General features: G+C 43.7%; 1 protein-coding gene across 1 annotated transcript; it reads left to right on the forward strand.

The window, feature by feature from the left end:
* Window positions 1-1,038: 1,038 nt before the first annotated feature.
* On the forward strand, window positions 1,039-12,658 carry LOC147633404 (inositol-tetrakisphosphate 1-kinase 4-like). Its single transcript, XM_086806472.1, has 10 exons — window positions 1,039-2,289; window positions 3,272-3,353; window positions 9,472-9,504; window positions 9,652-9,772; window positions 9,859-9,951; window positions 11,182-11,301; window positions 11,422-11,595; window positions 11,693-11,748; window positions 11,899-11,983; window positions 12,095-12,658. Exons 1-10 carry the CDS (start codon window positions 1,865-1,867, stop codon window positions 12,169-12,171), a joined length of 1,266 nt encoding a protein of 421 aa, XP_086662598.1. The 5' UTR covers window positions 1,039-1,864; the 3' UTR covers window positions 12,172-12,658.
* Window positions 12,659-13,957: the final 1,299 nt, after the last annotated feature.

A 13,957-nucleotide genomic window follows, 5' to 3' on the forward strand; every position in this document is an offset into this window, starting at 1 on the left:
AGGTATGGTGTAGTAGGAGGATAACATTTGAGATTTTTTGTTCTCACGTGTGAAAGTACAAATTGCCAATGTAAATTTTTTTTTTTTTTTTGGGGGAGGGGGGGGGTATTGTAGTGTATGGTTGAGGGAGGTGAGTGGAGTTGGCTAATGGTAGGGAAGATTGATGACTTGTATGCACTTTTTGTTTTGGTTTTAATAAGTGCATCACATCCATAGTTACTACAATGTGTCAAATGGTTGCCTCTTTATCTAAGCACAATGCATAATTTCCTCGATGGAAAACATAATAACTTCATTTTCCCCCAAGGCAAGGCGACCTACATTGTCAATGAGACACATTAATTGACCCTACCTAATGGCACCTGTGACTTTTTTGCAATAGTTACAGGGATACACAATTCTTGGAGGAGGTGCAAGGACAGAGGGAAGTGACCATGCCTTACCCCCCCTGGAGGACACCTTTCTCAAGATGAAAAGAAGATTGAAATAGGTGGGAGTATAAAACAAGGAAGAGAGACACACATGAGGAGTTTGTCTTTATCATTGTTTTTTTTTTTTGGAGGCGGGGGGCGAGGAAACAATGAATTGTAAGATTAACTGAAGTAAAAGGTATACATTTGTCTTTATCATTGTTGCAATAGGAAGGCAAGTATCCAATGTGAATGTGTTCCTATTGAAATATGGCTGGCAGCATAGGGGTTATGAAAATTAATCCATGGAACATTCCTAAGAGAAAGATATCATTTCTCAAAATCTGTTAAGCTAAAAAGAGATTACTTCTTCTCAGAACATTCCCACGAGAAGGAATATGGGTTTTTAAAGATTGACATGGGCTTTACAAATGCAAACCCGACCCATGAGCTTACCTGCCTGTCCCTCTCACAAGCAAGTGAGATCTCTCCATCACATACGACAGATCGGGGGATCTCTAGCAATGATGGAAAACAAGTGCAGTGTATTATTAGGTCACGCTAATGTCAAAAATTATGACAAAAGACAATGACAAATAAAGCTGGTCTGATGGGCTATAGCTCAAGTGGTAACACACTTAGCCTCAGGACAAACCTAGCACTAGTATCTTAGTAGTTGAACTAAACATGAATTATATAATGCAATTAGTAAATTATTATTATGCTATGGAAATTGGAATTTTAAATAATATATGAATTAAAAAACTGTGGAAAACCCATGATATAACTAGAATGAGAGAGAGAGAGAGAGAGAGAGAGAGCATTGCCACCCCCTTCGACAAAGATCATCATCTTCGAGGGCCCTTTGTGTGCGCATTCTGCCCCTGTTTCCTTTGATTTTCCCTGCCAAGCTTCGCTTTTCAATCTGATCTTTTTCTCTGATCTAAAATCAGGGTTTCTATAGTGCCCCTTGTACAGGAGAGGTGATAGCTTTCCCCTGCATCATCATCATCATCCGTCGCCGTCCCCTCCTTAGTGCTCTCAGATTTGGTTGCTCCCAGCAAGATCGACGCTACACTAGTATCTCGCAGCAAAAGCACGAAGCATATCCAGCAAGCGAAGAAGAATCCTCGACGCAGTGGCCATTTCTGAAGCAAACTAAGGGTTCAGAGTCCGCGAGCATCTTTTAGGGTTTTCTGGTTGCAGGGCATATACTGCGTGCTTTTTAGGGTTTCAGAGATGAGGGCATATCCTGTGCCTTTACTAGGATTTTGAGATCAGGGATAGGGGCATATACCTGCGTCTTTTCTAGGGTTTTTGAAGGTAGAGCGGGCATATTCTACGTCTTTTCGAGGGTTTCTGAGGAGCATATCCTGTGGTTTTTTTTTTCCTTGGAAAAGGTCTGTGTGTTGGGGAAGAAATATTCCGGAGAGGTTCTTGTCTCTCCCTTGGACATGAGGCTGGAAGGGGAGGCTGTTGCAGTGTGCCCCATGGTCTCCGAGGTGGAGTGGAGCGTGGGCTTGAAAAGGGCTGGACTGGGCCATTTCTACGGGCACCCTGTGGCGGAGAGAAGCCGAGATCAGCAGCGTCATCAACATCATTACCATCATCATGATCTTCATCATCACAATGGCCTGGACTGGCAGAGGGCAGGGCGAGGGCAAAATAGCTACAGCAGAATCGACCAAGATGATGATGATGAATGTGAGGAATGTGGAAGCTTGAGGGACATCAGAGAGGAAGGCCCTCCCTTCTACGGGAATTTGTTGCACTCTTCAACCATCGTCATGGCTAGCCCTTCGAAATTCACTGTTGGATACGCCCTCACCGCCAAGAAAACCCTGAGCTTTGTGCAGCCCACTCTAGTAGCTCATGCTAGGTACACTTTCTTCCTCAAATTCTTGCAAAGACAGGGGAGAGTTTTGCAGGGTGAAATGGTGCAAACCATATGCTTTATAGGTTCAAGCTGTGTTTTTAAAAAATTGGGTTTTCTCGGGGTTCTAAGCAACATAGTTTAGTAGGTGGTAACGTAGCCAACAATCAAATCAACGACAGTGGCAAAAATATTGAGTTTACACCATGCTCATGGTAGTGTTAGGCTGTTGGTATGTTGTGTAAACCATGCGCATGCTAATATTGAGTCTTACCTTCAATTATGTTTTCAACACAGGGTAATCAAGTTTGTGAACGTTACCCACAATTCAAAGCTGTGTCTTTGTGAATGTTGCCCATTTGCATAGCGTTTTACTTACAGTTACCAGTGCCTATGCATCTGTAAGCTAGTGAACAGACAGAAGTTATGGCTTGTTTTTCACTGAAGACGTGTTTTTTTTGCCATGGAAAATTGCCCTTTCATCTACCTGGAAACTGTCCTCAGACCACCCTTGAAACTTGATACATGCAAATTAATTGTTGTCTCTCATGACAGCCACATTTTCCATTTACTTTTTCATGGAAGACCACACTGGTAAATTACATTTGGCCCCTTAAAGGTTCTAACCTGACATTATTCCTGCTGGGGTTTCAAAGATGATATTTGGCTGCTGGTCAGTCGTCTGTGCCAGTGTCAATGCCCTTTTGATTGGCATCACAAAGCTCTATTAAGAGGACATTCAATGCCTCTTTTGAAGTTTTCAGCTACTTAACGACACTCCTTATCAAGCAATCATTTAAATGTCTTTGCGTGCCTTCTGCAATCAAAGCACTCAACAACACTGGCACCTTTAAAAGGACTTAAGGACTTTTGATCATTATATTCGACTTGGTTTATCGCTACATGGTCCTATCCTAGGTTGGATAGGTGTTGTTGGCTATACAACAGCTGGTTTTGGATTTCTAATTTAGTTTCTTTGGCCTTACAGGAGCAAGGGCATTACGTTTACAGTGATAGACCGCAATAGGCCACTTGATGAACAAGGTCCTTTTGACGTTATCTTGCATAAAGTGAGTCTTCATCTCTTCTTTCACCCCTGTAGCTGCTCTTTATGCTTGTTTCACTGTCTTAATCACTTGCATGTATGGTTGGACTGCAGTTTCTGTTTGACACATAGCTCAAGTACATGGTGTAAATCTGCACTTTATATAAATTTGCTTGCCCTTTAAGGCTGATCTTTTGAAAATCTGCATTCAATACTTCTATGATATCCAACAATAATGTGATAAAAGAGGATTTATTATGTTATCTTCTATATAAGATTGTTGTCAAGTTACTTCTGTATATAAGGTTGATCAACACAGGCCTGATTCATGTAATTTTTTGTATTTCATTTTGGGTCTGGTTGCCTTCCGAGAGGGTTCCATAACTTTGGCTTTGGAGGAATTTTGAAAAGAAATTTATTTTAGTTTCATAACGTATATTTGTGAGGCATTCTATACCTGCCAGGGCATCTATGATCAAACTCATCAAGAGAGGCTACTGCAATTTTCTCCTCCCCCGCTCCATTTCCCCAAGCTTTTCATTGTCTTGCTGAGCTAAGGGTTTAGCTATAGCTCATAGAACCTACCTATCCAATTACCTCAGTGCAACTCTCTCTCTCTCTCTAGCCAGTTCCCTGTGCCCAGGGAACCAGACCCTCTTCCTGTTAGTCCAGATTCAGGACATACTCCAGCTCCATGGAGAGGCAGTGACACAGGAGGTGGACATTGATACTATGTACTTTGTCTATGGGGAGGATAACACAGGATGGGATCTGCGTATTTCATTATACATGCAGGAATCCCATAGTATGTAGATCCTGTTTTTTAGTAGATGGGTTTTTCCTTTTTCTTTCTTAACATGTTTTTGGACATTCAGTCTTCTCATGATCACCTGCAATAACTTTTGGTCTCATAGAGCCTTTGGGTTCTTAGTATATGTTATATTGAACTCTCTTTTTTTTTTCCCCCTTTTTTTTGTAATAGAAGATATATTACCAAAATTACTTTACAAATGGCCACATGGCCGCCATGTGATGTGCTAGCTTTCCCTCACTAATTACTCTAAACCATAGGTGTAGCTCGGAGTACCCTCATCCAACATATAGCTGTCAGAATACGCAGCGGAGATGATGACCAGATCTGGGAACACGAGCAAAAAACGCATGCAGAAAAACAGCACAGGAGAGAGAGAGATGTAGGCATGTAACTCTGCTCTGATATACACAAGAAAATCCCGGGTATGATACAAGTGTGGTATGATACAAGTGTGGTATGGGGACTGGGGGCCTATTTATATGCCCCCAGATGGCCAGTCGGCCTGCTGAAAAAGCGACTGTAGCATCAGTCGGCCAGCACTGAATGAAGCCCACGACTGTATATGCCCAGTCGGCCAGCAGTACAGAGGTCCACGACTGCTATTGGGCAGTCGGCCAGTCACCTGTCTGCTGATGGGTCAGTCGGCCAGCTACTCAGTGCTCCTGCCAACTCAAAACTGCCTCCCAGCCACAGAAAAAATGGAAAAAATAGGGGAAAAATACGGAGAGTGGGGAAAAATGATAAAACATCTCATAAGGGCGGGCACACCCACAACAAAGGCCCTGGTGTATAAATCTAGACAGGAGATGACTTCTAACACCCCCTCTCAGCTCATGGCTGTGAAACCAACCACAGGGAGCTGGGGTGCCGCCTGAGCAAATCCTGAGAGAGCGACTTCGTGAAGAGGTCCACCGTACTGTCCTCCGTCGAACAGAACTCTAGCAAGATGTCATCAGCAACGATCTGTTCACGAACAAAGTGCCTCTAGATGACTATGGGTTCCTCCAGTGGAAGCCCAAACCTGCAATGCAACCTCTGCATCCTCACCACCTCACAAGCAGTATCACAAACAGCCCGGTACTCTGCCTCTGTGCTCGACAAGGCAAAAGATGACTGTCTCTTACTGCTCCGAAAAACTGCTCCTGGGCCTGAAGTAGATCTCCTTGTGTCCGTATCTCCTTCCCAAACCGAGTCACTCCAACCGTGGAGTTGGACTCCATCCAACAATCCCATCTGGTGTCCATCCACCAGATCGATGAACGATACAGCTTCTGAGTCACAGAGACATCACACTGCTCACAAGGATCAACACCTGTTACGGTGCATAAACAAGTCCTGGAAACCTGATGAAACCTGTCAACCACCCCCTCTGAATCCGGAACCACAAAGCCTGGAGAAACCACCTCCTTCTGCAAGTAAGCACTTGCCACCTGCCTGGCTTTCCGAAAGGTCCCCGTGGAAAGAACATCCTCATCTATTGGAGGTTCTACGTCCCGAACACTACGAGACATCAGAGCATAAGTGACCTGTTCAGCCTCCTTTGACTGTCGAACACAAGAACTACCAACATCAGTATTGGAAAGTTCCTACCAGCTGCTGCCATCTACTGGCAAGCTATCCACCATCTGGTCCCGGAAAGCCCGCACCTGCAGCGTATCCACACTTGAGTGGCCATTACCAGATTGCCACTTATCACAAACCTGAGGACCTGCGAGAGAGAGTGCTGAAAGCGTGTAAACTCCATTCTCCACTCCGCCTTCCCAAACCACTTGGCCTGTTGCTTTGTCCCGGAGAGCAACAAAATGCTCATCAAACTCCACCCGTACGCCAGTCTTGCAAACCTGATGCACTGACAACAGATGAAAACAAGTGCCGGAACATACAACATCTGCCATCGGGAACTATCTCCATCCTACCCTCACTGTGAACTGGGATAGTGGATGTATCTCCAGTAAGTATGCGACCAGAAATCCTGTAAACCGGAACGGGAAGGAGTCATGTGCCTGGAAGCACCACTATCGAGAATCCACTCCCGAGTATCCGTTGCGGAGAGTCCTCCAATCTCCTCCCTGCTTGAAGAAAATGAAACATCGGTGTCCACCACCTCCAGGTGCACAAAAGCCGGAGTCTTCATGATTGCTACTGAGGAGTCTTCACCCTTCTCGGTCTTCCGCTTGGGACACTGTCTCCAATAGTGGCCTTTCTCGCCACAATCATTACAGGTCCTCTCTGCCTTTAGTTTCTCGCGGTCAGTAATGGACTTCTTCTCAGAAGACTTCTCCGACGAAGCCTTCCCTTTGCCCATATTATGGCCTTTCGATCGTTGGCCAGTTAAGGCCTCCGAACCTCCACCTGAGGAGGGTTCGTGAATCGTTCCTCCTGGTCCAGGACCATGGGCACAAGCTCCTCCCACATGATGGTGCTGAGCCTGCCACTGGTAATCAACGACGAGTAAAATGCTGAGTACGAAGAGGGCAAGTGCGACAGCAACGTTATGGCCATGTCCTCTGATGATATCTCCTTCCCAGCCTGAAGAACTTCTTGCTGAAGAGCCTGCAGCTTGTTAATATACTCCCGCATCGTCAACGACTTTGCAGGGCTCATAACCCGCATCTGTACTTCCAAGGAAATCCTCTTCATGGGCGATACCCTGTTGTAAAGAGAAGTCAAATGCTGCCATATACCTCTGGCCAGCGTCATATGCTTTACATGATTGATTACCTGTGGTGTGCAGTTGAGGAAGATAAACGAACGGACCCTGGCGTTGACACGATCCCACATGTGTGTCTGAGCCTCCCGGTCCTTTCGGGTCGACGGTAACTCCCCTTCCTCTACCTCCGGCCGTGGAACCCCAACAACGACGAAACCAGCGAGGTCGTAAGACTCCAGAACAGATTCCATCATAACCTTCCATATGCCGTAGTTGCTCCCGTCCAACTAACGGTCCACAGGGAACGTGGGGAGTGTCGGGATCTTCACATGTCTCTCGGCCATCTCATACAGATCTGCCATTGCGGGGATGTACTCTGAAAAGGGTGGGTGGGTGGGAACAAAGAAGAACTAAAACCTGCAAGTGGCTGTCCAGCAAATCAGCCCGCCTTACGCAAATCAGCCCGCCTTACTCTTGCTCCTCCTCTTCCCGAACAGTCCAAAACAGTCCACCTATCAGCCACAAAACAGTCCCCCTCTTGCTCACACAAATCCCACGACCTATCTAGAGCCTAGGGCTCTGATACCATGTCGGAATACGCAGCGGAGATGATGACCATATCTGGGAACACGAGAGCAAAAAACGCAGGCAGAAAAACAGCACAGGAGAGAGAGATGTAGGCGTGTAACTCTGCTCTGATATACACAAGAAAATCCCGGGTATGATACAAGTGTGGTATGGGGGTTGGGGGCCTATTTATATGCCCCCAGATGGCCAGTCGGCCTGCTGAAAAAGCCTCCACGACTGTAGCATCAGTCGGCCAGCACTGAATGAAACCCACGACTGTATATGCCCAGTCGGCCAGCAGTACAGATGTCCATGACTGCTATTGGGCAGTCGGCCAGTCACCTGTCTGCTGATGGGTCAGTCGGCTAGCTACTCAGTGCTCCTGCCAACTCAGAACTGCCTCCCAAGCCACAGAAAAAATGGAAAAAATAGGGGAAAAATACGGAGAGTGGGGAAAAATTGATAAAACACCTCATAAGGGCGGGCATACCCACAACAAAGGCCTTGGTGGATAAATCTAGACAGGAGATGACTTCTAACAATAGCCGTGTCATTCTTCACCAAATGAGTTGACCGCAAGGAAGAGACTTGCCACAATAGTAGTCCTTTTATACGACCTATGTGAGCTATAATACCCACTTTTGCATCAAATATGAAGGCATTCCTCGTTAACCAGATATGCGACAAATCTGTCCTCCTGAAAAAATGAAAGAAAACGGAATGTTTTGGGTTATCCGGCCCATTGGGAGTCTTGCCAAAAATCTTGTCTTTAACCTTTACGGGTCTATCTGTCAACGGAATCCATACGTGAGAAAGAAAATCTCACACCTTCCTTGCCATCAAACATGAAATGAAAAGATGTGGGCATGTTTCCAAGCATGTAGTACAAAACACACAATTACCAGAAGCAATTCGTCGCTTATGCAACTGGTTTTCCAATGGTAGGCCTCCAACTAGCATGCACCATAAGAACACCTTTCCTTGATATGGAATCTTAGACCACTAGCCTTGTAAGATTACTTCCTTCTAATAGGCCCTACTTTTCGTGATATTTCATACCCCATTAGCCTTCTCAGTGATCCAGCGATTATCTTCCACCATCATATGGTACACTTGATTTGTTGTATGTTGGAGAATGTCCTCTCTCTCTCTCTCTCTCTCTCTCTCTCTCTCTCTCGCATATCCTGATTTTGTTTGCAGGTTGTGCAAACTTGTGCATGGCTTGAAACAGGTACCTAGAGTTTGGTCAGACAAGATAGGAGTCTCTCTCTCTCTCTCTCTCTCTCTCTCCACGTCACGTGGGGCACTCAGCGGACCACACAGTGATACATGTACACATAGCTAGATCACAATGATACATGTACACATAGCTAGATCACATATATGATGCAAGAGCTCGGCCAAGAGGAGTGACACTAGACAAAGCCATTTAGATAGGCAGAGCCCGGCGCCCTCGACCCCGTGGTCCCTGCCCATGCCTGCGTCACTATAGGAGGATCAAAGTCATTATCTCCAACCACCATAGGACTTTCTCCCGCCGGCCCAGCTTTACTACATTGAGTGCCATGTTGCAGCATCCTATGTAGGATATTTTAGGGTGATATGAGAGCTGGATACTTTTTGTTTTGGGATCAGATTTGATATTTCAGCTCTTGTTACTTTCTTTGATTTTTATTTTTAGTATCCATGATGATGTATTTCATGGACATGATGTAACCTTTTGGTCTCATAGGTCATTTTGGCCTTTTGTAGACATTAATACAACTCTCTCTCTCTCTCTCTCTCTCTCTCTCTCTCTCCCCTCTTTTCTTCCAGGGGTCCTCACCTAGAGAAATCAATTCAAAGAGTGTTATCAATGGAGAGTTTCAATGTTGGAGCTCTGGCTTACACTAGACAGCACCTAAATTTTGTTTGGATTGGGAAATTGACTTAAGTATCTTTGTGAGGAATTTACAACGTGCGAAAGGATATACAAGGAGCCTTCTACCCATGAAAGCCAAGATTGTGTATTATTGAATTATTCAGGAAGGAAATTTGGCTAATGTAGGTCTTGAGGTTAATGTTCACCCTTTTAAGTTGGCTGAAAGTTCTTTCTATTGCTTTTCGGTACAGATATCTGGAGAGGTTTGGCATCAACAGTTGAAGGTAAGCAGTGTTTTGCTTGTGGGTTCTATGTAAGGTCAACATGTTCTCTTTGGGTATGGGATTCTCTTCGTTATTGATTTATTATACTTGCTTATTTAAATGGCTTCAGTTATCCTTTGTTTTCACAATGCTGTTTGGCTGCTGCAGGCTTACAAACAAAGCAATCCTGAGGTTATGATTCTCGATCCACCAGAAGCTATCAAAAAGGTCTACAATAGGCAATCGATGCTCCAAGAAGTGACTGCCCTGAACTTCCGGCATCCCCGAGGTTTGAAGCATTGTGTGCTCAACTCTCCTTGTTATAGAGGGTACTGTTATTCTTTGTTGCCAACTATGGTGGATTCAAATCTGCAGGCAAGGTGGGGGTCCCAAAGCAGCTGGTAGTGATTGGTGACCCTACTTCCATATCCGAAAAGGTGGCAAAAGCAGGCTTAAAGTTTCCCCTAGGTAAATTTTTACACTATTTTTAAAAGGCTCTTTGTTGTAAAATTGTAGTATGGGCAACTTTTTTTTACAGTGAAAAATGTTGGTCTGGTTGAAGAAATCTGAAATTCCATAAGAAAAGGTGCGTATTTGAGCCACATAAAAGAAGAGCTACATAAAAGAAGTCATTCTGATAGACAACTTTCAAGCCATACATCATTCAATGCATGTGTATGCAGGGTGTCGATGTGGGTGCTTGCAATCTAGTGAATGCACTTCTGGTTATCTTAGGTGACATAGTTATGGTTTTGGGTTTTTCCCAATATTTTATGATTGCTTATGGGGCTCTGTAGTGTTGGAGAATGCATAGGCGGAAGCATAAACTGAACAAGAGAGAGTAGAGAGAGCTTGTGGACAAGATCACCTTTTATAATAGCAATAGGCTATACAATGGCAATAGCAAGCAAGAGATGTTGAACAATGTGCAAGGGAATGGATGATTACAAGTGAATATGAGAGGCTCCTTTTATAGTGAAGCAAGGAGGCTGCCGACTCTAGGAAGAGCTGGCCGATTGCTCAAGACATCCTAAAATAGGAGAAAATAGATAAAATACCCAACAAATAGGGTAAACCTCATAACACTGAGATGCACAATTCTAACACCCCCTCTGCAGCTCATAGTGTGTAAGAGTCTTGAAGAAGATAAGTTGATGAAGATGCAACCATGGACCTCCAGCACTGCGAATACTGGAATCACCTTGGAGAGAGCACCCGCCAACCTGTTTCCTCCAAACAAAATGCCACCATGAACAGCAAGGAATTTTGCTTGGCTACGAATTTCCACACAAATGTGCAATGAACTCCAAGAATAGATGATGAGCTCTTGGACACGATGTGCCCATAATCCCCAACAATGGACAGAAAACATATCACGTCCCAAAAGTCTCGAACAATGAACTCGGAACAGATCTAGTTCAGATGCTGAATTAGAAAACGCAGCCAAAACACTTCACAACCTGCCTCTGAAGAGCAAAACGCAGCAAGGTACAGAAATGCAGCCACTGTAGGAGACTGATCTGCAGCCGGAGAAGCTATGGAAGCAAAACACATAGCAAAGTAGAAGACGGAGAGCAGTTTGCAGAAGGATGGAGTAGCCTGAACCTAAGCGAGTGATACCATGTAGCACATTAAGAATGAATAAAAAAGCACCATGTTGGGATTCTTAGGTTGTGTTTCTGCTGTTCTCTTTTGCAGTTGCTAAACCACTATGGATAGATGGCACAGCAAAGTCTCACGCACTTTCTCTGGCATTCAATGAAGCTTGTCTGTCGGAGCTTACACCCCCTTTGGTGCTACAAGAGTTTGTGAATCATGGTAATATAGCACTTTGTTGGCTTTTCTAGTCGCGGCTTTCAGGATGGGACATTAAGTGTAGAAGAGTCAATAAGTTTCTAGGACCTGCATTGTGTAACGTCTTGTTGTCTTATGCTGCAGGTGGTGTTCTATTCAAGGTTTATATCGTCGGACATATTGTGAAAGTGGTCCGCAGGTTTTCTCTTCCTGATGTTTGTGAAGGTCAACCTGGAAAGAGTGGTGTTATCCCCTTTCCACGGGTGTCATGTGCAGCAGCTTCTGCCGATGGGGCGGACCTTGATCCCAATGTTGGTGGTGAGCTATACACATACGTTATATTAGCTGCACTCCACGTTATTGACTCAGCCAATGGCATAAAGTTCTAATAACAGATTAGTGGTTTTTTCCCCAGAGCTACCTCCTAAGGAGATGCTGGAGTCACTATCTAGAGAACTTCGTTGTAGATTGGTAAGCGTCTGAGGCAGCATTTATTAGTCATTCTATTTGTAGGTCAGACCTCAGCCTAGACTTATGGGCTAAACTTCTGCTGAGATGGACTACAGAATACTTTCTAGATTATCAACCTACATTACACACTTTAGCTCTACTTGTTTGCAGGGTCTAAGCCTTTTCAATTTAGATATGATTAGGGAGGGTGGAAAGGGCAATCGGTACCACGTAATCGACATTAACTATTTCCCAGGTATGTCAAGTTTTTATCGATTTTCTTCTACTGCTGTATCGAAGGCCTGTCTCATGTGCAAGGGCTTGGTGGTTGATCGCGGTGTGCTCACGATGCCCATCTCATGTGCAGGTTATGGGAAATTGCCTGAATATGAAAAGGTGTTCACAGAATTTCTGTCAAGTCTTGCTGAAAAGAAACGTAAATAACTGGTGGTTCGTAAGCGTGAGAGTCCTCAAATCTAGTTGGAGGAAGCAAGCAGAAGATGGCTCTCCTGACTGCTCCGCAGCTCTATGAATATCTGTGGAGCCTTGGTTTGGTCATATGAGTGCTTTCTCCTGAAATTTATTGGGGCTTTGCTGGAGATTTGGTGTTCCTTTGCCTCTCATAACAACATCCTCCTATGCAAGTCAGGAGTGCTGAAGCAGCTTGTTGTGAGCTTCCAGTCAAAGCATATGCTTGAAGACAGACTTGTACCACACAGTCATGGAAATTCCTGAACTGCATTCTTGTCTTGTCCCAGCAATGATGTGCTAATGCACTGTTAAATGGGGTTATTAACCAGAAGAGATGTAGTCTGTGCCATGTTTTCTGTATAAGGTTTATTAATGCTTTGTGAGTACACCCTTATGGAGTCAAGGTTGCACTTTGGTTTTTGTGTAGTTTGGGATATAACCTGAATTTGCTTCCGTTGGTATATCTATCTGTCATATTAGCAGATATGATTATTTCTTTTGAAGTCATTGACGAAGTTGTGGCCAGTGCAAACCTAGAAATAATATTCTCACATAAAACTTTTCATGCATTATAGCTTTAGCTTCTACCCATTTATTGATCATGTAATTTATAGCAATGATGATGTATCATGCTTATGTTATCTTTGCTACAAGATTGATTGGGCTTACAAAGTTAATGACCCACTTTTCAAATGACATGATAAAGGTGTAGGTTCTTTGATAAGTTTTCTAGCCCTATACTTGTGATTAGTTTATCTTGATAAGGACTATCTTGATAAGGTCCATTTGATTAAATGTACTCCATTCTAGTACCAAGTCAAATTGGAACAAAGGAGCATGTGAAAGATTATGCTATGACCCCTATAAACCAAGTATAATAAGGCTTTTTGATGAACAACATTAAGAACAAGCTCGTGAACCAAATGACAATATCAAAAAAAAAATTCAACATACACTAAAGCTAACCCTTCCCTTTCATTGTGGTGTCGTTCAATTGCCATCCTCATCTCATAGTTTGTTCCTCTTGGCATTGGAAGGAAATCATTGTGGCCAAGAGATGCATCTAGTTCTTTTATCCATTTGATTGAGAGGCTTCCTTTATGTCGCTTGGGGTTTTTGTATACTCAAAAATCTCAACCACTCCAAGTGTACATAGTGGTGTAATCTCTCATCCTAAGCTCATCTCATAGTTTGTTCCTATTGGTCTCGGAAGGAAATCATTGTGGCCAAGAGATGCATGAGTCCTCAAGCTCAAGTAATGATGGATACTCCACTCGATATTCTCATGGAACGTAATAACATGTTCAACACACATTGACTAATGTGGTTCCAACAATGGTATGTGAATCCTATTCAAAAGTTTGCCACTCATTGGGTGAGCCTTCCAAGTATGCAAGGTTGGTTCTTCTTCTTAAGGTAGATATGATCGATATCCAATCATGGTCATGATTGGTATCCCAATCATGGACTAATCTAGATTTTGGCATATAGAGTTTTCTCAAGATCACATTATATGATCAAGGTTGCCTATAAAAGTTTTCACCACAAAAAACTTATTTTAGAGGTTTTGACTTTAAGCTCTTTCAAGTTTCCAATGGGTTTTGCTGTGTTTTTTCTACTAGCTTCACAACTAAATTTGGGTGGTTTCCCCAAAATTTGTGACAATGTTGATGAATAAACACCACGCTCTAAATGAGTAGGTAACTTCTTGATTCTTATGTACCTTTGAAAAAATTGCTCTCATCACTTCCACAATGAT

This window comes from Cibotium barometz, chromosome 12 (genome assembly GCF_041138505.1).
Source record: "Cibotium barometz isolate CiBa-2024 chromosome 12, ASM4113850v1, whole genome shotgun sequence".
Lineage (NCBI taxonomy): Eukaryota > Viridiplantae > Streptophyta > Polypodiopsida > Cyatheales > Cibotiaceae > Cibotium > Cibotium barometz.

Bases quoted from the DNA above. Each gene is read 5' to 3' on its own strand.
- LOC147633404 (XM_086806472.1), top strand. From the start codon at position 1,865: ATGAGGCTGGAAGGGGAGGCTGTTGCAGTGTGCCCCATGGTCTCCGAG. The intron at 2,290-3,271 runs GTACACTTTCTT...TTGGCCTTACAG, and splicing joins ACTCTAGTAGCTCATGCTAG to GAGCAAGGGCATTACGTTTA. The intron at 3,354-9,471 runs GTGAGTCTTCAT...TTTTCGGTACAG, and splicing joins TTGACGTTATCTTGCATAAA to ATATCTGGAGAGGTTTGGCA.